Genomic DNA, 26,421 nt, shown 5'->3' with positions numbered 1-26,421 from the left:
ATTAGTAACCCGATGTCGCTGCCCTGCTCGCCGTAACTGCTTTTAACGAACGGGTTTGCATGTAACGAGTTCTACACATCGTTATTTTTAGAATCAGCACTCGCATACAGCCTTTGTTAATACTAAAGAGAAATATGGATAAATCCGGTCAATTTCCTTAATGATAATGAGGTAACATGCGAGCAAAATTTCTGAGAATGCCTGACCACTCTCTCCAAACAGATAAATTACGGTAAACGAATGTTAATGATAAACATATTACCTACATAAATTCGGTTAACACGGATTATCAGTTATTTGTTTTGGTGAATTGAAAGTAAGTAAATAAGGTTTTATTTAATCAGTATTCGGAATTGTTCATTTAAGTATAGTTAGTAGATACCTCGGGGCTACTTATGGGGTTCTTCAAAAAAGGTGTAAACAGGTTCGGCGTCGGCAATGCGCATGTGCAGGCGTCCATAAGCTACGGTGATTGCTTACCATCAGGCGGGCCGTATGCTTGTGTGCCACCGACTTGGTATTTAATAAAACCGCGTGTTACCTCATAGTAACTGCAAATAATAAGAATTAAAACTGTCAATTGGCAAGTATATTTAAGGTCATCAAAAAACAGAGTAAACATCGTATATACCGGCACATGACATCATCTTACTTACCTAGTTATCATCATCTATTGTACAGATATTGTAGGGAAGGTTGTAGTGTTATGCCATTGGAAATTTATTCTGGAAGCAGTTCGCTTGGTTTGCTCTGGCTTTCACTTCGGCAATATTTTATGCGGAATATTCCAGAGCCAAGTTCAAGCGCAGGCTTACGTAAATATTGCGCTATACTATACCCGAGTAGCAAACCGCACACCCGATACAAACCTATTAGTACGTAGCCGTACCTGGCACTATCAACCGTGTAAATTGAAATAAATATATCTAGCTCTTGAAATTATAGCGACAATGGCATTGTAGATACCTAGATATTTATGGGTCTTCCTAATATAGCACCTGTTAAGTGATTTAGTTACCTAGTATGCTCTGACTCCATTTAAGAAAACAAGCATTTGCCTGTGTGGGATTATTGTTTTTTTTAACTTAGGTAAATCTTCTGAATAATTAACAGCCATTAAAAAGGGTTAGGTTTTCAAATTAATTAAGTACTTTTTTATAATTGTTTTCCGATTACTTTTATGCAAAAGTTGGAATTACTAAATGGTAATTTGTCAGACCTAATGGTGGACGAGACACAATCGGTAACAATCACATAACTTTTAAGTAATGGAAAGACTATTGACAATGTAGCGATTTAAAATTAAATGAAATATGTAGATACTCGTACCTATTATAAAATTTGGAATATAACAAAGAATTACCACAATGTCATTTTGCGCATATCTTTTACAATGCACGTTGTTAAAACTTGACGAACAATCTATTACGTCGATGACCGATGTCGATACATCGTTTGTTCAAACTAATTAGTGTTTTGGTAGTAGGTACGACTTATGTCTTAGAAATGGGAGGTTCATGATATGTCGATGATGCACTTCATATTATGTTTCTATTTCTTAGGCCTATTTGGTTTTGAAATTCGAAAATCATAATTTCCGGGTTGGAACGGCGGGCGAGGTGTTTTGCATTCTTCTAATTGATCTGAGCACAACTTTATGATTAAAGGGAATAAGAGCGTGTTTAGATCATTTTGACCATCTCACCCGTTTAGTTACTTCTGCTGCTGAGTATTTTGTTAAACTAAGATATACACTCGCGTGCAAAAGTATTGCATCATTTTGCATTTTTTCTTCCGCACCCAATATCTTTGTAATTCTATACCCGAATCTGAAAATTTAGGTATCAATTATAATGTAACGCATTAGAAAATAGATTCAATGAAATTTCGATTCTGGAGACTAAACAAAATCACAAAACTGAAAGTAGTCCCATAATGTGCCAAAAATAAATCAGGAAAGTTAAGAATAAAAGTTATTTTATTAGTACAAAAATAAATTATTTTTACTAAATTAATACTTGGTGTTGCCTCCCTAGCCCTCCTCACACAAATCAAGCGGTTTTTCATAGACCTAATTATTTTTTTTATGTGATCTTGAGGAATAGCGTCCCACTCCTCCAGCAAGGCTCCCTTCAGCTTCTCAACATTGGCCGGGGCAGGATTCCGCTTCCGAACTATCCTTTTCAGGTAATCCCACACGTGTTCAATGGGGTTGAGGTCTGGGCTCATCGCTGGTGTCTATACCCACTTCGATAAGGTAGGCTGCAGTGGCCCTAGCGGTATGACACGGGGCATTATCCTGCATTAGAATGAACCCCTCATCAAAAATACCGGCATAAGGAACAACATGTTCCTCCAGGATATCAGTGATGTCCTTGGCAGCGGTCGATCCACCACCATGGCCCCCGCCAGGCACGAAAACCAGCCGTCTCTGCCCGTCGCAGGAAATGCCGCCCCAGAACATTACAGATCCACCACCATAGGCGACCCTTTCGGAGAACCAACATTGAGCAAACTGTTCTTCTAGCCTTCTGTAGACTCTTCCTCTTCGGTCACATCCAATCAAGCACATTCTGCACTCATTCGAGAAGAGAACTGGAGTCCATTGCTCAATGGTCCAGTCCATATGATTTTCAGCAAACTCTCTTCCGACTGTACGGTGTCGCGCCAGCAATCTGAGCCCCGTTGCAGGCCGTCAAGTTCGCTTTCTTAAGTCTTCTTTTTATTGTCCACTCACTGACCGCCACTCCTCGTACCTCATGCAGACGCTGCTGGATGGCAACTCTTGTCTGGTATGGATTTCGGAGAGATGGTGTGACAATGAAGTGGTCGTCCCTCTCTGATGTACACTTTCTGCGGCCGCTTCTTGGTCTTGAAGTAAAGGATCCAGTCCACTGGAACCTCTGGTAAACTCTGCAAACTGTAGATTGGCTTAAATTCAGCGCGGCAGCTACTGAACGTTGACTACGCCCCTCTTCCAGGAGCTGGACGACTTGGCGGATTTCTTCAGTGGTTTCTATTTTTCCAGGTCTTTTTCACGGCAAAATATGCGGAGATATGTACCGGTCGACTTCTGATAAGTTCTCAAAATGTGTGACGCAAATACACATTAGACCAAAATATTGGACAGACGGAATACCAATCTTAAGTAGTTTTAATTCAAATAATTTTCCCTCGTTAATAATTTTTACTAGGGTCATTCTTCAGATTTGTGCCTGCGTCTAAACTCCTTCAAACCATACTAAATGTATGAAAAGTTTGACTGAGTTGAGTCTGACCGCAGCAGTCATATAATTTGAAAATGACCCACTAAACGTTCGTAATTTTTCACATAACGATGTCCGGATATATCATAACATAACATTCAATGAATGGTGTTGTGAGTTTCGAGTAGAACTAAGCCGGTGCTTGAACGTCAACAGTTTTGCCGCTGTGCTCTCTCATGTTATCAAATACTGGCCAATGTTGACGCTTGTAAGAACCGCTGACGATAAAAGAAATTCCCTCGAATAGCGAACGTGATTTTATTGGATTCTTATCCGCTTCGATACGATAGTTCTGTGCCGCTAGTGTAAATTTAGTCGATAGGGAAACGTGACGTACGCGTTTGCGTTAAGTCTCATTTTGTATGGGTTTTTAAACAGCGCGCCAAGCGGGACGTTTTGGAAAGTCAAAAATCTCATACAAAATGACACTTAACGCAAACGCGTACGTAACGTTTCGCTGTCGAAAATATTTACACTAGGGGTACTGTTATGTATGGCTAACATCGATACGCTTTAAGAACGTATGTAATAGTAGGTACTACCAAGTAGTTATGCTCGAATAGGATTACAATAAGTATATAAGTACATAGCTATTTACTAATAAATATTTCCGCTGACAATACAAATGATACTTACTAATTTCTTATTGGTCTTCCACATATAGCTATTATTTGTTTGAGTTTATTTGAGAGATGTACTCACAGTTCTTGTAGTTTACTTTGTAACAGTTGCAACTCGCATTAATAACAATTTTAATGTAGCATTCAATCTATGCATACTGTGTACAGAAAATTCGTAAATCTCCACAACCGATAATCAGAGAGCCTATCTCTGTCACTATAATTAAGTACGCCTTGGAGTAAAAGAGAAAGATACCCGCCCGATTTTTCGCAATTTGTGAACTTCGGTGTTTTCGGTAGGCCCTCTCATGCGATTTTTTTTTTTTAATTTATTTAGGCAACAAACAGTCTTGTACAAAAAATAATGTAAACATAAGTAATGTGTTAATAGACCTTGAGTGCCCTACCTTAATAATAAGAAGTAGCTAGTCTAGGAGCAGTAAGCGGAAAACACAGTTATCAGTTAGTAACAATAAAGTTATCAGCAGGGGTCGGACAAAAAGTGCGGATGACGTAAAAATGACGTACTTAATCTTGCACACAGGATGATGTTTGAGTTTGTATTTAAACTTCCGTGTGACATGTAGTAACAAAGTAGTATTAATGAAGTAACAAAATAATCGTAAATAAATCCATGGAATTATTAATACAGGTGGTAGGGTGATGTAGTGAATAAAATAAATTTCACGAAACTTGTTACCATAAGGTATAATTATTTGAAATTAGTTAGAACAAGTCTGTGGGATCCTCAGATAAATAGGTTTAATAGTCAAAAGTGGGACCAGTAGGTAAGATTAGCAGTATACGTGTTTGTCACGTACCTCCAAAAACGGAAAATTGCCACAATATTCGAGTAAAGATGACATTTTAGAGCGTTTTCTTATATATTAGTAAATATAAATTTTAGCTAAATATAATCGTGAGGATACAATAGCTAAACAATAACGAAGTCAATTTATTGTTCAGTCAGCGTCAAATACTTCGTAGCAGTCAAAGTAGCCAAATAGTTCGGTACACCATATATTTAGTATGGTGTACCGAACTATTTGGCCACTTTGACTGCTACGAAGTATTTGACGCTGACTGTTCATCTGATTGACTATGTGTCAGTCAAAAACATACTTACTCATTTCAAGTGGCGATATCGTTTAATAAAGATGTCAATAAAGAGATTGATAAATGATACGTGATAATTGTTTATGAAAATCAAAAATACTATTTGAAATCATCCTATAAGTGGTTTGACGTCATTCGCACTTTTTGTCCGACCCCTGGTTATCAGTAACTTGAGTGAATCTGTATTCATTCATCCATGTAGTGGAAAAACGTTTTCTCTTATTATATGGATGATCACTACGTGGTATAGTTCCCTCTTAAGTAGGGGCTAACGCAAATAGTTTTGTATTGAATTATTAACACGTTTTAATCAATGGAAAATGTCATAACAAAATTTACACGGACACTATACTCTCTCTCTATTTTCAAGGACAAACTATACAGGGTGATTCATGAGACGTGAGCTGGACTAAGACTACACAATCAGTAAATGTTAATGAATCGTTCACCATCATATTTAAGTAAAACAATCACGCTTTTTATCTGTTATTTAACTTTTTCTTAAGGACGAATTTGATTATCTACAATCATGGACACCCTACAACAATTAATTAACAAAGATAAAACCTCTTTAACCGTTATGACAGCACTTTGATTATGAAGAAAATAAAATGTCACACTTGAGTGAGATACGATTTTATAAAAGTAACCACACTCCGATGACATTCAATTTGTCACTTATTATGGATAAAACAAAGAGGGTGACCATAAATATCGTAAATAAAATAAAACTCTTTTTTTTGAACAGTAAAAATTAAATTAACGTTAATCTCACAAATACTGGTACGAAAAAGTTGCTGATAATTTACCGAATATGCAGGCTTGATCCCGCTCACGTCTCCTGAATCATCCTGTATACTAGCGAGATCTACTATCTTATACGAATAACCTGTTAAAGCGTCCTGCCAAAAAGTGGGACTGTTTTCTTGGAAGCGACACTAATATTTAACGACGTATGGTCTGCCCATTTAAAGTATTTAAACGGTATTGGTAGAGAAGTGACCATGTCTAGGACGCCCTGGATCTAGTTTCAAACAAGTTTCAAATCCGGTAAGGTATCTCAGATTTTGTGTGATGATACTATGTCCGATTTTTTTGTTAACTGCTAAAAAGTATAGATGGTAAATATGTAAGATTAAAGTTTTTTTGTGATATAAACATTGACGTTAATTTCACAAAAAACGCGGCTAAGTTACATAGTAAAATACTTCCAAATGAGTCAGAGTGGTATATTTGTGAGGTGTATTATGTATGTACACAATCAAAAGAGTAGGTATATTTTTACGACAGAGGTCACACAATACCCGTGACATTGAACTGGTGCGATTTGTTACACTGAATGCTTCTAGGTAACGTAACGGAATCACACGTTATAGCCATATGTAGGTACACTATCAATGAAAACGGAATAATGATGTTTTATTTGATCTGTAGGTACCCCTAGTGTAAATTTATTCGATAGCGTGACGTGAGGATGTGACGTACGCATTTGTGTTAAGTCTCATTTTGTATGGGATTTTGAGTTTCCAAAACGTACCGCTTGGCGCGCTGTTTCTAAATTCCATACAAAATGAGACTTAACGCAAACGCGTACGTCACGGCACGTTATCGAATTAATTTACACTAGGGGTTCTGAAACTTCTCTTCAATAAGTATGTTTCACAAAGTAAAAATTGGCTAGTGGTTTCGAAATGAATTTCAGTCCTATCCAGCTTATCAAATTATGACGTATCATAACACCTACCTATATTATTAACAATAAATTAGAACAACATCAACTGTTTTTTATACAAAAGTTTACATAATAAATCAGAGGCCCTAGTGTACATTTATTCGATTTCGAAACGTGACGTACGCGTTTCCGTTAAGTCTCATTTAGTTTGGGATTTGGAAACTCATAATCCCATACAAAATGAGACTTAACGCAAACGCGTACGTCACGTTACGCCATCGAATAAATTTACAGTAGGGGTACAGTTATGAATAACCATACGTTTTTTTCTGTAATAAAAACTCTCTATCTTCATGAGCTAAGTATTATAATTTTCTTAAACTTGTAATGAAATGTTGACATGACTTACTTCAAATTTGAAAATTACATGTCAAGGATTACAATAGTTAACAATACATTTACATTACGTCAATTATGTCATTCATTATAAATATATTTATTTATGTAATTACAATATACAATACAACATAATACATTTTTTTAGTAAAACCTAAACTAAAATAAAAATTCACCCCTCGGCAAGGTGCCGTAGATGCTGGCAGCATAACCCCGCTGGATTGCAATACTAATGCGCTGTGCGAGGAAGCTGCCAACCCTACGGTCCCCAGTCGCATCCACAAGCCTCTTTGACAAAGCCCCAAAAAATTAGGTCCGGAAATACTACATATCAGATGCGATGAGTGAAGATGATACCTATGTAAAGGAATTTCATACAGCCTTACACACCTAGGCCTGTGAGGCAACCTTCTTTAGTTTTTAAACGTCAAATTATGGCACGTCTTGGCATTCAACCATAAAAAACCTATAAGCAAAATTCTGCCATTATGTTTTTTTTTTCTTTTTTTTTTTGTGTTTGTTAAATATTATTTTAAGGATTCTAAGGGGAACAAAAATTTCACTACTTTTATCCAGACATGCAGAAATCTTTATAGGGCTGTATCTCCTAAACCGTGTGTCGTAGCGTAAAAATAATCAAATTTTCGTTCCCCCTTTATTAACCCGAAAGTAATAATAACAATCATCATCATCATCATCCTATTTTTTTTAATTATTTCATTGCAAGTTTGAGAAAAGCACTATACAAATCTCGGCGAGAAACGGGGTTGCCGGCCGCGTATCCCTAGCCGACCTCGCTACGCTCGGCCGTCTATATACTTGGCCTGCAACCCTTCGTTTCCCGTCCTCTATAGTAATGTACTATTACATATTTTGAGATATTTATTGAGATACAATTTTACAGCATTACAGCTAAGCGGCGCCAATGCGCTGTAAAATTAAGTACCCAAGAATAAAGCTATAAGCTACAGATAAGCTGAGGGCACGGTAGTGGGCAAGGGCACTACCTACCTTTTCTCGAAGCGCTTCGTCGTTTTTAGGGTTCCGTAGCCAAATGGCAAAAAACGGAACCCTTATAGATTCGTCATGTCACTCATGTCCGTCTGTCTGTCCGATTCTGTCACAGCCACTTTTTTCCGAAACTATAAAAGCTATACTGTTCAAACTTGGTAAGTAGATGTATTCTATGAACCGCATTATGATGTTTACACAAAAATAGAAAAAAAACAATAAATTTTGGGGGTTCCCCATACTTAGAACTGAAACTCAAAAAATCTTTTTTCGTCAAACCCATACGTGTGGGGTATCTATGGATAGGTCTTTAAAAATGATATTGAGGTTTCTAATATCATTTTTTTCTAAACTGAATAGTTTGCGCGAGAGACACTTCCAAAGTGAAAAAAAGTGTGTCCCCCCCCTGTAACTTCTAAAATAACGGAATGAAAAATCTAAAAAAAATATATGATATACATTACCATGCAAACTTCCAACGAAAATTGGTTTGAACCAGATCTAGTAAGTAGTTTTTTTAATACGTCATAAATGGTACGGAACCCTTCATGGGCGAGTCCGACTCGCACTTGGCCGCTTTTTTGAATTCTCATAACCTGGGTTTGGATTATACCGGATAAACAAAATTCTCGGAATATAATCTAAATAGCTCAATAGTGGACTTACTAAGCATAAGAAAATTCATTTGGATAGCTCTCATACTTTCGATTTTATTCATATCTAAAAAACTCTGATTTCGTCACTGATTCACTCATTCACTGATGATCATCAAAACCTTTGGGATACTTCCTGATGTCCTAGGAAGCTGAAATTTGGTATGTAGAATAGTATTAGTACACAAACAACAAAAAAATTCAAACACTTGAGATTTTTTGCCCCTAAGAGGGTGAGAAGGGGGGTGGAATTTTGTATGGGGAATCAATAACCACTGAACCAATTTAGTTGAAATTTGGCATTTAGATAGTTTTTGTAGTGGGGAAGGATATAGAATATTTTTCAATCCCAACATCAATCAAATCCCCGTAAGGGTGAAAAGGGAGTGAAAAAGGGCGTTAGGGGGAAAAAGGGGTTGAAGTTTATATGGAGAATGTATCAGGATTTCCCCCCCCCCCCAACCCTTTAAATTAGGGGATGGAAGATTGTCATAAGCGACTTACAAAGAGGTGAAATCCCATCAAAAACATTTTCATGTAAAATTTAACCAAGACGAGACCATAAGCCTCGCACTATCTAAAAGTTGTCAGATGTCTTGTAGCGCCAAGCTTGTAACTCTATAAGCTCTAACTTCACAAACTCTGCTCCGTAGTCAAAATATGTGGCTTGGCTGTTTCGTTACTACAAGAAGTAATGTATAATAAAAAATAATGAATAGTATAAATAAATAAATATAGTATATGTTTGAGAACAGGAAAAAATAATGTACACGTGTTTTGTTATATCTGCTTAAAAAAATGAGTTTTAGCCGATATAACAAAACACGTACTCACTATTTTTTGCTGCTTTTAAACATATACTCAAACCAGCCATTAACTAGCAAGTTGCTTGAGCATCACTTTCTATAGAAGTTAGTAACTTTTTAGTACTTTGGAGGACAATTTCTCCCAATAAATAAATAAATAAATTATCATTTATTTCGACCATCTGGGATCATACAACAAACACACTACATTACAAAAAAATAAATAAATAAATAAGTTAATTAATAAAATTCAACAACAGTATTCTGATTACATTAAAATTAGATATAAAAAATTGCCAAAATTACATAACCATGTTAGTACCTACTTATCTTACGTCTAGTGTTAGTATACAATATTATTATTACATATTGTCGAATACATGGAGCGCACTGCAGTGGTTCAGATACGCACCATCCAACCTGCTTGCAAACATTGCTAGGATGCTGTTGGTGCTGGCCCTCACCCTGCTGATCAGCGAGGCGGCGCGTTTGCGCATGATGGCAGAGAAGCTGTCCACGCGCGCCTCCGCAAACATTAACGATGCGCTGCAGTAGCGAGGCAACCCCATCAGCACCCTAAAAGCATTGTTGTATTGCACTCGCAACGCGCTGTACTGTTTCTGCGTGTAGTTAACCCACAGGCTACTCGTATAAAATGAGGTACAAAATGCTCTGAATAATGTTAACTTTACGGCAGTTGAGCTACGAGCAAATCTGCGGGCAATAGGTTGAGTTTGGGCAGCTAAAAAAAAATACGTGTCCGTTATTTTAGACTACTCTATAACATATATAAATATAAATCAAATCGGAACCGGACAGTTGGGTACCTTTCCTAGTAAGTCCCACTGTAAGCTGAATAAGGCTTGTGTTGAGGGTACTTAGACAACGATATATATTATATAATATATCAATATTTATAAATACTTAAATACATAGAAAACGCCCATGACTCAGGAACAAATATCCATGCTCATCACACAAAAGTTTTTGAACAATCAAGAGGGCCTTTATCAGTTGGTGTGGTGAAAAAGTTTTTTTATTATTATTTTAATAATGTGCTTGACACGTGCACGATATGAACAAAAGAATGAATTCACTATTGGAAATAATGCTTTGTTTGATTAGCCTATCATATGTTTGCGTTTAAAATTAAGAAATAATTTACTAAAACGATAATTATACATACATTATACATTGTTAAAAATGAGGACTCCATGATTGATTCATTACAATGGTAGTTATCTATGAAAATGAAAACCGGACTAAAATAATACTCGACAGGTACTTATGTATATATACATAACATATGGAATACAAATCGTAACAAAATTAAAATTTTGTGCTGGTTAGGTTAGGTTAGTTGCTAAGTATATTATTCAAAACGTACTCGTACCTTGTTAATTATTGTAATAAAGATAAATTATATGAGAGCAATTTGAAAAAATACAAAGTCAATCATGCACCGCTATGTTGTAAAAAAAAAAGCCAAAAACTGAATCTGCACAAAATTCCACATAATTATTGAACCTGCTCAAAAAAATTCACGACAATCAATTGGCTATAACTTGTCAATTTTTTGTAAATAATGTCAATCGATCTTGATTTTCTCTCATGGCATTTAAGCAACACAAAGGTCGGAAATGAGAGTTAAAGTCTGACGCTCGCACTTGACGATTGAAACGCCTCTAACAAAATGATATTGTAATGTGACGTCACATTTAGTCTGTCCTATTCAATGTATACAAGATCAAGAAAATTGCTTATTTGACCCTGAAATATTGAATTTTTGTACAATTTATCATACAATTTATTGTTTAATAAAATGTAAGGAATCGAATGGTACCATTTCTCTTTATTCTTTTTGAAAGTAAAAATTGTTTTTTGAGACTTTAAGCCTTGTATTTTTTTAAATCTCAATATGTCTTTATAAATTCCACTTTTTTTATAATAGGTGGCTCATTTTCTATCCATTTAGCTAATTTTTGTTATAATATTCAACATGTGTCAAATACCCAATTCCGACGACCCGAGATTTGCTTGTACGAGTATACGAATAACCTGACAAGGCGTCCTTATGGCAAGTGAGAAAGAGGGACGTTTTGCCGGCCGCGGTCACATATTATAAATGCGAGTAACTTTGTGTGTTACCTCTTTACCCTTAAACCGTTGAACCGATTGATACGAAATTTGGTATGTAGATAATTTTAAGGATATAGTAGTTTTTATCAATCTTCATTATCATCATCATCTCGCGCAAATAAAGACGCGGACAAAAGCTAGTGATTGACATATAGGTAGGTATCATATTTGTCGATAAGATCATCGTGTATCTCATAATGTGTTATTATATATGTGCAATTGACTTGTCAAACCTAAACACTTTACGTATTGTACGTAATATACTAAAAATAAACTGACACAAACGCAACAAATCAAAGATGGTGGCATTTTTCGTCCGTGCCACCAATAATGAAACCATTGAATGAAACATAAATTAGAAATCCTGTAAAATAAGTAAACACCACTTTTTAAACATTGGCAACATTTTACTACATATAAATTTAAACCAGAGTCATACATCAGCTGTCTAAGTTTGACGTTTCATTAATTTCGGTTTGGTCGCCATAAACTGAAATTGATGTCATATACTTACTAAAGAAAAAGTTACCAAGTTATTAGTATATTAATTATATAACATTTATTTCAGTTTATAATTTATTTTTGGAGACTACTACTATTTATTTATGTAGACTACTAATGATTACTTGAAAATGAAACAAATAAAAACTTATTAATAACATTTTTTTTTTAATTCCGCTACCTAAAGGTTGTCTGGAAGAGATCGCTTTTTAGCGATAAGACCGCCTGTTGTTTACCTCTTCTTTATGTGTTGTATTATTTGTACTGTTTCTGTATTGAGGTGTGCAATAAAGTATATTTGTATTGTATTGTATTGTAATTTGGTTTCTTCCCTAGATGTAAATATCTACTGTACATGATTGGAGAAAACAAAACATAGTTTTGTGTTAATTATGTTGAATGAAACCAATTGCAGTATCTTTCATTTAACACGGCGAAAAAATAAAATATGAAAAGGACATTCAACTTTCAACGCGCAAATCGGTAAACATTTTACAAGTATGTATCAGTGAAATGTTAAAAATCACAAATACTCTATGATTGGTGCCGTTACTAACTATATTCGTAGTTAGGTTAGACAATACGTTTGGTAACGTCGTCACGTTTGCCTATGTAGGTACTTGTTAGAAAGTTAGACTTTTGTGGTTTTGCGTAAAGTCAAGGTGTCTTGTGGTTTTAAATTTTTTACCGACTTGAATTTCATAAACGTTACGATCAGTTTTGACTGAACCTCGTTTTTTAACCCCCGACGCAAAAAGACGAAGGACGAAGGGTGCCGCTGTGTGTGTGGACATACCACACATAGTGGTTTAACTCCCCAGGGGTGTTGAACAGCTATGTGCGTGACCGGACAAACTTGTAGTTTCATCATGGCCATGACGTTCAAGAGGCTTATATTTTGTGTCCACTAGCTGGCTCCCGCAAACTTGCAGTTTATATTTTGAATTTTTACACGTTTTAATGAAGAAAAAATGCAGTGAAAAAAATCATACGAAAACTAGATCAAGTATATCTCCGAGGGCGCACTCCAAGAAAAACCTTAAAAGGTTAGAGTTGTCTTGATAGAAAAATAGTACATTGTGCAACGAGGGGGGTGAGTGAAATTTTGGATACGAGGGTGGTAATTCTGGAGGCTGGAGGGAATTAAAGACCCGAGTTTGCAATATTTTTACCCCCGGAGTTACACAGAATGTTTTTCATCACACTTGCGAAGAAAAAACTAAATTTTAAGCGAGATAATTTTTAAAGACGGTGGCATATGAAACATTCGTCCGCCATTTTGTAATTTCTTGACAGGTTAGGCATCGAAGGCACAGACCTATTCGGTATTCAGCCACGACTGAAAATTATCTAAAAATATTTTACAGTACATATGGGGCTACTTTATAGCACTAGTGCGAGAAGTAGCATATTATGTTACTGTGTCGAACATTTAAAGGCCCATATGTACTGTAAAACGTTGTACGATACATGTGCGAATAGGTAATTCGCAACTCGTGTCGATTTAAAACACTCCCTTCGGTCGTGTTTTAATTTATCGCCACTCGTTTCGAATTTCCTATTTTTCGCACTTGTATCGTAATGTACTATTAAGCGGCTATTAAATTAATCAACTTAAATTATTATAAACATAAACAAAAATATTAAATTATAAATGTCAGTATTTTAAAAGAAAAATTCATTAATGCTACTCTTGTTTGTATGAATAAGTGACATAATAAAAAAACTATAACTCCCTAGGGAGTTATAGGTTTTTTCACAATCCGTAGCTCCCGCGGGAACAATATAGGCCTTTGTCAGTACACCTGCATGAAATAAGATCTTTTTCGAGCAAGTGTGATGGAAAATAACGAAAACATGTCTAATTTTCCTTTATTTTCAATTGTACATTTTTATCCTGCATTCCATTGCAGTATAATTTCAGTAAGAAATTGCTAGTGATATAGCCGACGGATTTGATGCCATTTTTAGGGTTCCGTAGTCGTAGTCAACTAGGAACCCTTATAGTTTCGCCATGTCCGTCTGTCTGTCTGTCTGTCCGAGGCGTTGCTCCGTGGTCGTTATTGCTAGAAAGCTGAAATTCGGCATGAATATATAAATTAATAAAGCCGACAAAGTCGTACAATAAAATCTAAAAATTTAATTTTTTTGAGGGTACCTCCCCTACACGTAGTGGGGGTGAATTTTTTTTTTGCTTCAACCCTACAATGTGGGATATCGTTGGAAAGGTCTTTCAAAACTAATAGGGGTCTTCAACAAACATTTTTTGATAAAGTGAATCTATTCGGAGATAATCGCTCAGAAAGAAAAAAAATTGTGTCCCCCCCTCTAACTTTTGAACCATAGGTCCAAAAAATATGAAAAAAATCGTGGAAGTAGAGCTTAAGAAAGATATTAAATGAAAACTATAGCGGACATGATCAGTTTAGTTGTTTTTGAGTTATCGCAAAAAGTTTCCCCTTCATAGTAAAAAGACTTACTTTAATTAGGTACTGATTATGCAAATTTGCCTATTTGTTTAACTCGCGTGAAAGGTTCCGTTTCATCCCTTGGTTAACAATTTACTATACTTTAAGCTCCAGTTTAGCTTATTGTGACGGAAGAGTAACTACGGAACCCTACACTGAGCGTGGCCCGACATGCTCTTGGCCGGTTTTTTATTCCTTTCTAATTTCCTGGGTTTACGCGCCCTCTCAACTACATAATGTACCTACCTAGAGCGTATATTGTGAATTTGACAGTCCAGTGGGTTTCCACGTGACGAGCTGTCACAATAAATGATAAATGTCTTGTAAATTAAGTTTATTTTGCACACGTGACTATGAGAGAAATCATTATTTCAATCAATTTAAATTAAAGTTATTTTTAGCATCGTCTATACCACATTATTATGTAAAAATATTTCCGTGTTCTTTTTGGAAGCGAGGGTGGTAATTAAACAGCCGATTTTGCAATATTGGAGTTACGGACGATATGTTTTATTCTAGGTACCTACTAATTGGTTTGTATTTACTTTCTTGACGAATTAATTTTCCGCTTAATTTCACTACCTAATATAATTAATTTTCATCATAATTATAATTTATTGCCTATTACTATAAGTACAAAATCAGTTCTTTATTTTAGCTCCTAAAATATAATAGGAAAATAAACGTATATTAAAATTAATTAGGCGTGGTAACAAGGTTTCACGTAATTAACATATTTTTAGAATGAAGTTATATGTATTTGCAAAATATGACGCACTTCCTTAAACAAAGCTGAAACAATGAAGACAATTTATCAGTTAGGTGGGAAATGTTGGTTTTAATATTATTATTTAGGTGACAAAAATTGAGAAAGGTATGTGGAGATGGTTTGGACACGTGGAAGGAATGAGGGAAAAAAGAAGAAAGAGAGTGTAAAATGGAGAAGTAGAAGAGGGAGCTGCAAGGGGTAGACCTCAAGGGACTTTCTCTGTTAATAATAGAAAATACACTACTTATACTAAAAAGAGAGAGTGTGAGAATACAAAAAAAAGAGAGAGAAGGTTTGATCTCGATTCTGGAACCAAGGTTTTTAAAATGTTTGTTAGGCGTTTGATTCATAAGACTTGATAAAAAAATTCCTAATCAGTGTAAGCCTGGTTTACTAATCCTTCGATTAATACACCAATAAACATGCAATAAACGCAATAAAGCAAAATAAAACCAAATATTATATTTCTTTCTAAAGCAATTCAATCGATTAAATACCGCAATGTTACGGAAATCGCATTCGATAATCGGCGACGTTTGTAGATGCCATGTCATTGTTACAACAATTGCAAACAGCTGAGATCGAAACATCGAAATACCTTTAGCTGGACAAAAGAAGAAGAGGAAAGTCACTTGATTACACAAGCCCACTTTTGCGTTTCCGTTTTCTAGATCAAAAGCAGGTTTGCTCTTGAACTTGATCGCAAAAGAGACGAGCAGTGGCAGTGCGATGGTGTGTTATTCCAATAGCATTCCGATCGCATCATTTGAAGCTCTTGTATAAGCCTGATCTCTGATTTCGTATTATCATTTAAAAAAATTGTATATAGCTTCAAATGTTGTGATTCATTCACATCAGGAAAATTTAAACCACTTTCCGATGTCTGCTTCAGTTTGAATTTGGATTACATTACATCCGTAATTCCGAGGACAGTGCAATAATATGTTAAAATGAAGCTGAACTGATAATGCAGTTGGAAGGTAACCAAACTAACTCCTCCATGGAAAAACCCAAATACAAGTTAAAGCTCAATAGAAAGGCCTCGAGAAGTACATGATAGATGCAAATGAAAAAATACAGTCAGCAATAAAAATGTGTGTCACAATTTGTTAAATCTAAGAGTCAAACTATACTAGGGACGAACAAGCTCACACTTGAGGCAAAATGTTTTGTGAATGAGGTTGCGTGTTATAAGTAGAAATATAAACCTGTTGATCTGCATTTAAACTTGTTTAACAGCTTTATTTTTAATTTCTAAGGAGACAAGTCATGTAAGCAAAAAATAAAAAATAACAGGTTACCAACACAAAAAATCTACTTTGACTGCTTAGTAATTTATTTATCAACAACATCATGTGACTTTAAGAGTCCCCGGCAAGCTCGGCCGAATTTCCTGCGAATCTCACCTTCCCATACAAACGGAGATTCGTTCTCATTTTAAAACTACGAGTCGGATTGTAATGAAACTTTGTACATATAATGGCGTACGGTATATCAAGTCCTCAATTAGTTTAAATAGCTCTAGTTTATAAAACAAACGAAATAGCGAAAAAACAGGATTTGTATGAAAAATAATATTTTTTTGTATTTTTTTAGCTTCCGCTACATAAACTAATTAAAGGACTAGCTATAGCTTATCCTATTGTAAGTACAAAGTTTCAGAGTAATCTAGCGAGTCGTTTTAAAATGAGAGCGTAACCACGTTTGTATGGAGAACCGAGCTTGCTGGTTGCTTTCGACCGTTGGTCCAAGATTCAAGCGCCATCTTGTACAATTGAGTTTCTGGTAACCCATCTACGACATAGGTATGCACAATTGCACATGCACCCAATATTTGAGATTTATCCTTTGCTCGACGGCTAACGAAAATATTGTGAGGAACCCGGACTGATCGCAACTGTAGTTAAGTATTTTATTAAATTCAGTTGTGGGTAAGTACTTTTTCAATTCAGAAAAATTAAAACCTTGAATAGAGAAGTATAGGTATTAAGCAATTAAAATAAGTTTATGATTTATACCAGGCGTTAATCGTTATTTTAGGTAAGTCCGCTGTTGTCCCCTGCATACAGAATTCTATGCAGGGGTGGTCAATTATCTCTGGAATTGACCTATCTATACCTTATTCTAATTACTAATACTGCAGGCATAACTGTGCCACTGCGCAATTGTGCATAGCTCTTGACATTCTGTATTGAAGACATGCGATACGTTATTCTTAAAATTTCCCGAGACAGAAAAATTACAACTGCACAAAGGATAGTATATGGCAGGAATTTGATTATGTTACGCAAATTATTTACGCATACCATTGCGACCATTATCATGGTTTCACGCACGTTAGCTCACGTTTCCAAGATATTTTTGGTTCAAAAATATAACGTCTTTATATTTGTAAAAGCTGTAACTGTAACAAATGGAAACATAAAAGAGTGTAACCTCGTTCACGCAACGGTAAAACCGAAAACGCCAGTTGGGTCGTTTTGGCAAGACGTAAGGCAACATATATAAGGCACATTATTGTCTTGTCTTCTTAATTCTCATATATGATACTCGGTGACATTAAATGCTGCAGAGTTTGCGATTTAAAACGACACGGTTCCAATTGCAGCTAATAATATAAGATTTACATTTTTATGAGTCAAAATTGTACAACATTGTGCTTGTGTTAACTTGGATATTCGATATTCATATTGTTTCTAAGTATAGGAGACTGAATTTAACGTACTTACAAGCATTTCTTCAACCAAAAACGTGACTTTTGACACTGACAGATCAGTATCATATTGGAATCGGACCTTATAACTAAAACTCGTATAGGGACCGTGCGCGTTGGAGGGTCTGCCATCTTGTGGCTTGAATCGGAACCATAAACGTGTACATTTACACGTCACGAGTTTTCTTGTGCATAGTAGGTTTGCCATCTTGTGGCCTACATCGGAACAATAAACATCACATTTACGCCTCGCGCCATAAATCTGACGGCTCCTGTGCTGCCTCCTACAGTTCATGCACGTTCCCTATTGGCCTGTTACTCCTGTTAGGTACTCACAGTCGTCACAGATTTGAATTGCTGATATAAGGCTTCAATCTAATTTGGTTGTCAATAGTGTCAATACTAACGGTATGAAATATCCAATGTAAATTTTACCCTGAATAGCTCAACAATTAAGTCTGGGACTGTACAAATAATAAATAATTAATAAATAGAAATGTTATGCTTGCATGCTGCTGTTTTGTAAATATGTTTATAAAACAGAAGCCTTTATTAGTTTTGTACTTTATGCACAGTTTGATTGGCCTGCTGGCTGGATTGATAATAAGTCACTGAAATAAAACATCTAGGTAAGTACTTATTTACCCGCGTTGCCCGGCGCCAACAATTCAGTTTGGTTGCCAATTTCGGTGCGTCCTCTTCATGCCGATATTGAGTGATGAGAATGATGAGTGCAAACGGAACGTACTGAGACTGTAATTAAAGGGTTCCTATCTATAAAAACCGAGTAGTCAAGACAAACTTCCGGGGACAAAAAACTACTTTGGCGTTTTTACATGTTCTTATGGTTTTCCCCGGACACGATAATTGATACCCATGCGGCGAGCTTACCCATCACGGTGGTTGTAACTAATCGACTTTTTATAAAACAAAAGATACCACAGGTACAAGTGGCTAATAACTAAAGTTAAAGAAAAAATAATGGTCGGAAATATTATGAATTCCAAAAAGGGGGGCTTATCTACGCTGATAAGTGTGTGTCAAGAGGACGGTGCCTGGCGGTGGTAGTGGTGTGGTTGATTTTCACCATCTGGTGAAAGTCAAAATCGGACGCTTATTTGCATTTGACTCAGCAAAGTCTAGCTAGCCTGACGAAGATTCGAAAAAATATCTTTGTAGTGTACATTAGATCATCAATATTTTGGAATTTATCGGATCAAGATAGCTTTTTAGTCTAAATATAAAGGTCACACAGAAAATACTGAGAAGATATTGCGTGTTGTGAAAATGATCTACCTGCTAAGTTTCCAGTAGACAGGCATTATAATAATTGCAAATCCAAGCCAGAGACATGATGCTGCACACCATTAGGTACGGTTGGGTGATCGACATAATGTCATGTCACATAATTCTCAAGGTGGATCTTACTTCTTTGTCCTGTTCATTAATCAGGTGTAGGTAAGTAAGCATAAAAAGATAACACTCCCTTTCGGCACTCTCAGTTGGTTACCTAAAATGTTACTGTGTCGTTTTCACGTTTTTTTTGACATAACTGATAACAAAAATATACATGCTTTGACGTGATTGCTGTTCGACCCTCTGGTACACAAATATGCTCAGGCAGAAATCAATGTTTTTAACCTAAACTACACCTAAAACCTTTTTTGAAATGAATCTAAAGTTGATCCAGTGTCAAATTACAATCAAATGTCATTAAATATGACACATTTATATTTACAAGTACTGGATTAGTTTTGTATTACTTTTACTTTAATATATCGACTCTTACAAAATGAATTTTATGAAGTCTGTTGAAGTGAATAATAAGAAAGCAACATTATTTGTTATTGGTAAGTTTAATACCCAACGTAGGTAATAGGGCTTATGATTTACGAAATGTATAAAGGTATATCAAAATCTATCAAAATATATAAATATATCATTCATTTAATGTAATAAATAATCCTCTTTAACATTTTACATATGCATGACGATGACGTGTAAAAAATTAAGTATCTGCGTTTTTCTACGGCAGGTTTTTCCGCAGTAGGTGAAGCAGAATCCACTAAGTTCAACATGATAATTGAATTGTTAAAGTACCTACATTCTTTGAAGATATAATTACTGACTCACAAAAAATCAGGTTCTTGGTTTTTCGTTTTCCGTAGGTAGGTAGATTTAAAATTTAGGTACCTATATATAATAGATAATCTAAGTAGGATCCTATCGTATAAGACACAAAGTGTCAATAGCTGTTATGTTCTTGAATTGATCAATTTTCAAATAAGCAAATAACTTATGAATAAGCTCGGCCTACCGACAACAGATACTCGTATATATTAAGTTTTACTGTGCTTAGGCATGTTTTTGTAGAATAAAATAAATGTCAATTTCATCCCCTTACCACATACGAAGCTATATATGGCGGATATGATATTCAACTCTATTGGCAGCTATTAAAGTTCAAATTTCAACAAATATTTTTTGTTACATGCAGTAAGGGGTTATAACTTGTGTGTCATCTTTGAGCTTCTACCTACTGTATTTCTGGAAATCGTTTTTCCCAAGTTGCGATTTCAGTTATTTGCAATTTTTACCACTTATTTTTTTCTCAATAGATTCCTTGCCCGAAAGCATTTCTAACCATTCGCATATTTTCCCCATTGTATTAATTTTTTTGTAAGTTTTGTAACTTATTTTCCTGCTAGATTTACTAACCTCTCAGCTTTTCAAGCAAAAGCGTTATTTTGTATTGTATTGTATTGTAGTTCGGGCGATTTTCCGCAACTCGACGACTGGCGCCTATTTTGCGTGACAAGGGGGGGTGGAGGGTTAGCTACTCTTGCCAGCCCAACTCCTCGAGGAATCCTATCAAACCTTTGATGTTGAGTAGGACCTCAGGGAGGTCTCTCGGGGATCCGAGATGTTTTGCCCTGTATGGGGCCACTCCGCTGCATTCCAGCACCACGTGAGAGGCTGTTTCTTCTGTCTCCATGCATCCTCGGCATAAGGGACTGTCTGTGACACCTGTTATGAAAAGATGTTTGTTAAATAGTCCATGACCTGTTATGACACTGGTTACCATACTCAGTCGGACCTTCCCTAGTTGAAGGAGCGCCCTTGTGAGCTTTCCGTTGATGCCAGGCATGGCTTCTTTTGCCTGTCTGCATCCAGTCTGATTCAGCCAGTGTTCTGTGTGTAGTTTCCCTGTACGTGCCAGCAGCATTGAGCGTACCTTGCTAAACGGTATCGGAAGAATCGGTTCCGGACCAATCGCCCCCGCACCCGATCCTTGCCTGGCAAGCTCGTCCGCAGCATCGTTACCCCGGGATCCACTGTGTCCCTTGATCCATTGTAAAGTGATCTTATTATTATTATGACATACCTCCATTAGTCGTTCGTGGCATTCGTGTATAAGTTTGGATGTAATTATATGGCTATTTAGAGCCATTAAGACTGCTCTACTGTCGGAGAGTATGCGGATGGAGGATCCTACTACCTTCCTTGCAATGATGGCAGCCGCCGCGTTTAAGATGCCCATGCACTCAGCTTGGAATACCGAGTTATGGGCTCCTAGCGGTGTGGCGATTGACATGTTCAGGTCTTCTGAGAAGGTTCCGGAGCCCGACCCGCTGTCTGTTTTGGACCCATCAGTGAAGATTCTCAGCTCCCGGAGATTGAGTCCTTCGTGGTTGTCGTCCTCATATAACTGTATTTTGTACCTTTTGTCAAAGATAGCTTGTTTGTGAATCCGATCCGTGCCCGACCTAAGCACTGGAAATTCGTCATATACCTTTTCCAGGCATGTTGTGTGGAGAGCTCCTATGCTGTTAGACCATATATTAAGGGTTCGCAACCTTACCGCTGAGAGACTGGCCTCTTGCTGTATGTGTAGGTGCAGCGGTGGAAGGTTTAACATGACCTCCATGGCTGCAGTTGGAGTGGACCTCGTGCAGCCAGTGGTGGCCGCGCATGCGAGCCTTTGGAGTCTTTGTAGCTTTGTAGCTTAGCTACAAAGCGTTATTTTATTATTTTAGTGTCTAAAGGGCTGTTCGTTTGACAGGGGTGGTGCCCGTGCGGTTTAACGTATGGGTAATGCTGTTCACGAGCTGCTGGGTGGCTTACATGCTGAGAGTCAACATGAGCCTCAACATCATCGCAATGGTGCCGCAAGTCGAGAGCAATACCACGTAAGTTAAAATCAGTAAAGCCTGCAGGTTCTGAAAATGTAAGCCTCTACAGACTTCGCTATAAGCCGCATGCGATTTTAAATAATCGCCTGAGTGTGTACAATCTGCAATGAATTCAATCGATCAATCAAATGCTGCAATGAGACGCAAATGCATGCAATTATAGGGGAGGTTTGTAGAGGCTCTTTGTCACAGTTCGAATTCTATGAACGCCTCGTCACTGGTTGGTACGCCGCTATTTAACGTGGCTCGTAGACATGTCTAATAATATTTTAAACAATACGTCGACTATAAATATTTACTCAGGTGGTTAAGAAAACATTTTGTACATTTATTTTTTATTAATTAACAATACAATAGTTGCATACAATAATCTGTAAAAATTAGAATTGAAAGTGACAATAATAAATATTATAAGACAATTTTACACAGATCGACCTAGGCCTCGAGTAAGCTCAATAAGCTTGTGTTGTTGGTTACTGGATAATTCAACTTATACAATACGTCCCATCTGCTGGGCACAGGCCTGCTCTCATGTGCTAGTCACTTTGCTTTGGACAGTCGCCATCAGATATTTCGAAGCAGCCAAGGTGTCCAAATATTTCTGAGCAAGACTAAATTTCAATAAATTCTGCACACTGCAAATGCCATTTATATCATAACTATTGCAATGGCAAAAAAATCTGAGCACGGTTTTTTTCAATAATTTCTTTGCACACGTCCAGTCGAAAATATCTGATCGCACAAAATGTCAAACATATCTAAGCATTAAGGGCTTTCACAAAAATCTGCTCATTTGCATTATACTGTATGTGTTTACTATTCGTCGTATAATTGGTTAGCTAATAGTGTGCTACAGTCACGTCTGAAAATATCGATATGGAAAATGTGCCAAAAATATGTATACACTAACTTAATATATGGGATTATGGGCAATAAAGTTATGTATACATATTTTTGGTTACGAGTAAAGATAAGATAAACGGACAGACAGACGGACATGACGAATCTATAAGGGTTCCGTTTTTTGCCATTTGGCTACGGAACCCTAACTAGGTAACATTAACTCTCAACCACTTATGTCTTTCTAGTACCCGTACAAATACTCTACTTATCGTTACTTGAAGGAAATGTTTTTATTATTTAAGCACCTATATTATTGTACTTTATGTTCTTACACTTATACGTGTTTTTGCATTTCTTATAAATGCAACTATGTGGAAAATAGCCATCAAAATAGTGACTCAAATGCTCGTGCTTGTATAAACTTCTTCATACCTTTTAATATGCTATGATAGCCTAGTATTACTATTAAACTTATAATGCATACTTTATGTCTTGGATAAATCGGAAACACTCACTACCTCGTAATAACTTATACAATCCTAGTCATTCGAACCTTAATTTACGGTGACAAAAACCAAGCATTCCAAATAGCTGATACTTATTATTCTCACATTATTAAAATCAACGGCTGACACGCAAGAAGCGTAAACGTTACTCTTCTCGTGAATTGTCTAAATTTAAAATACGAAATTCACTTTATAGTTTGTTCAGGCTGCCTTATCTTATTTAACCTTAATGCAAAAGCTAAAGGTATATTTTGCTTTAATGCGCAGATCTTTTTGAGCGCCCTAATTGCTTAGATACGTTTGACATTTTGTGCGATCAGATATTTTCGACTGGACGTGTGCAAAGAAATTATTGAAAAAACCGTGCTTATATTTTTTTGCCATTGCAATAGTTATGATATAAATGGCATTTGCAGTGTGCAGAATTTATTGTAATTTAGTCTTGCTCAGAAATATTTAGACACCTTGGCTGCTTTGAAATATCTGATGGCGACTGGACATCATTTCGTTACCTGACCCCATGTAAATAAACTCAAAAATAATTATACTGCGGAATAATTTCCACGTAAGTTACCTACGCGGAATAATTCGTAATATTTCATACCTGTGGGATAATGTTCTTACTCGCATGAAAAACCTCTAGGTAAATATTTTTCATAATTACTGGTATTTAGTTGAAGCTACAAAGTGTAGTGTAATTGCCTACACCCGTATGGATGAACAATTAGCAATTTGTATAAATCATCATGTTCACTTGCCCGTATATGTCTCGACACGAATTCCATAACGTCGGATGTGAACATCCGACCAAAGTGACAATTTAACATAAAGGTAATAAATAGCGCATTCTCTTTCTAATAAGGTGACTCATGCATTTCTATCATTTTTAGTTTCCATCTCAGAAAGTACATAAGGTCAGATTTGTAAATTTTACATATTTCCGTGAGACATAAAGCATTATTTTCAAATCCGTCTTTTTCCATAGTTTTCTTCTCAAACGTTTCGATTTTGTACATGGCGGTAAGTGACTTGAGACTTTATGCATCTAAAATGCAGACACATTGTGAGATACGAGTAGGTATTTATCAGTAGATATGACGTTTTGCCTATAACTGTAGTTACAAAACTACTTTTTGGATTTGAACTTGAGACCTTATGCCTACAACAATATTCAAAATGTTGAGTGTAAGGAAGTCTAAATACAACTTTGTCTCTTTTGTACTGTTCAATTGGGAGAAATCAAAAAGTTGGTTCCGATAAATTTTGCATAAATACCGCCTTTTTAATAAATAGTATAAAAGTACTAAAACGTTTTCATATACCCGGAATAGAAGGTAAAAAGGTCTTGCTCTATGAAAAAAGAATGGTCTTTCTAGCCCACATTTTTCAAAAAATAATGGCAAATAAAACAATGCCAATTTTATTTTGGCTCCCCGGAAAACTTTTTTCACATTCGACCATATCGAACTCTAGGCGAGATGTATGATACATAATGCCTTCCTACGTAATAATTAGGCTTGGGACTTTTGGATGCTCGACGTGGTTCTAAAATCCACGGAGTCCCCATTATGTTATAATATTTTTATCGAAGTCGAAGTCAAAGTGTAAAAATAAAATATTATATTAGATGTCATGATTTATGCTGTTACATAGGTAATAAACACGTTATTATGACTGCAATTAATTTTATTTTAAATCTATACTATTATCATACAGTCGCGTCAGCTGTGAACTGTGACATTGACTTGTGCACTGCACTGTCACAGTTCACAGCTGACGCGACTTTATGACAATGTATGATATTACTGATAAAATAAATAATATGATATGATATCGTAAAACCCCCCTTATTCATAAAACTTTACGGGCGGGATTTAGTTAAAGTATAGTGCCTCTTAAAGAGAAACTTAAAGAAATCATATTCTCACTGTTGCTTCCCAATATATTTACGAAAATATAATGTATGTAAGAAGAAATATTGACATGTATAAATTGAATAGTGACATACACAATTTTAATACTAGGAATAAAAATAAATTGGCGATTCCGTTTAAATGGAGTAAATAATATGTCATTTATGGGGAACAGTGTGCGCTTTCATAATAAGTTACCATCTAATTTAACGAAATTGTCAATGAACAAATTCAAGTCAATTGTGAAACGACGACTTTTACAAAAAGCTTATTATACTGTCAAGGAATTCTTAGAAGATAAGGATGTATTTATGTTAAAATATAATATATATTATATAGTTATAAGATGACATATAAAGTGCTAGCTTAAGCCTATTAACAGAATAAACATGTTGATTTTGATTTTGATTATGTTTTATCCCTTTCTTACAAATAAGTAAGTCAAAATAATTATATAATAATATTTTTAATTTTAATACTAATTTTCATTTTTCTCACTATTTTGATTTCCGTTGATTTCAAGGGTGCATTACTGAACTTAAATTAAGTAACTTTCTCAAAGACACCGGTAATCTAATTAACTTTATTTTGGAGATAATCAATAAATTATTTTTATCTTATACGGCCCTTACGAGCGTATACACTTGCCTTATGGCCTGTTTACATATTGATTAGTGTTTAGTACGAGTGTGTACATTTGCAACCAAAAATAAGTACTATCTCGGACGATCGATGTTCGAAATTACATTGATATGTCACAGTTTTCAATTGCTTGGTTGAAATGAATGTAATGCCCATGTTACAACAACGCTTCATGTAACATTGAATTACTTTTT

General features: G+C 35.9%; 1 protein-coding gene across 2 annotated transcripts in view; it reads left to right on the top strand.

Moving 5' to 3' along the window:
* The window catches only part of LOC133526079 (putative inorganic phosphate cotransporter), a 45,244-nt gene that overhangs the window by 10,144 nt on the left and 8,679 nt on the right, over positions 1-26,421 (top strand). Inside the window, exons 1-2 of one of the 2 annotated variants that reach the window (XM_061862530.1) lie at positions 19,888-19,980; positions 22,194-22,320. In XM_061862530.1, coding sequence (XP_061718514.1) covers positions 19,923-19,980; positions 22,194-22,320 — 185 coding nt within the window. In that variant the 5' untranslated portion in view covers positions 19,888-19,922. Of the gene's footprint in view, positions 1-19,887; positions 19,981-22,193; positions 22,321-26,421 lie in introns of those variants that run through there. The other variant, XM_061862531.1, reaches the window with a different exon arrangement.

Source organism: Cydia pomonella, chromosome 16 (assembly GCF_033807575.1).
Source record: "Cydia pomonella isolate Wapato2018A chromosome 16, ilCydPomo1, whole genome shotgun sequence".
Lineage (NCBI taxonomy): Eukaryota > Metazoa > Arthropoda > Insecta > Lepidoptera > Tortricidae > Cydia > Cydia pomonella.
The sequence above is the reverse complement of the archived record's forward strand: the minus strand, read 5'-3'. Positions and strand labels throughout refer to the sequence as shown.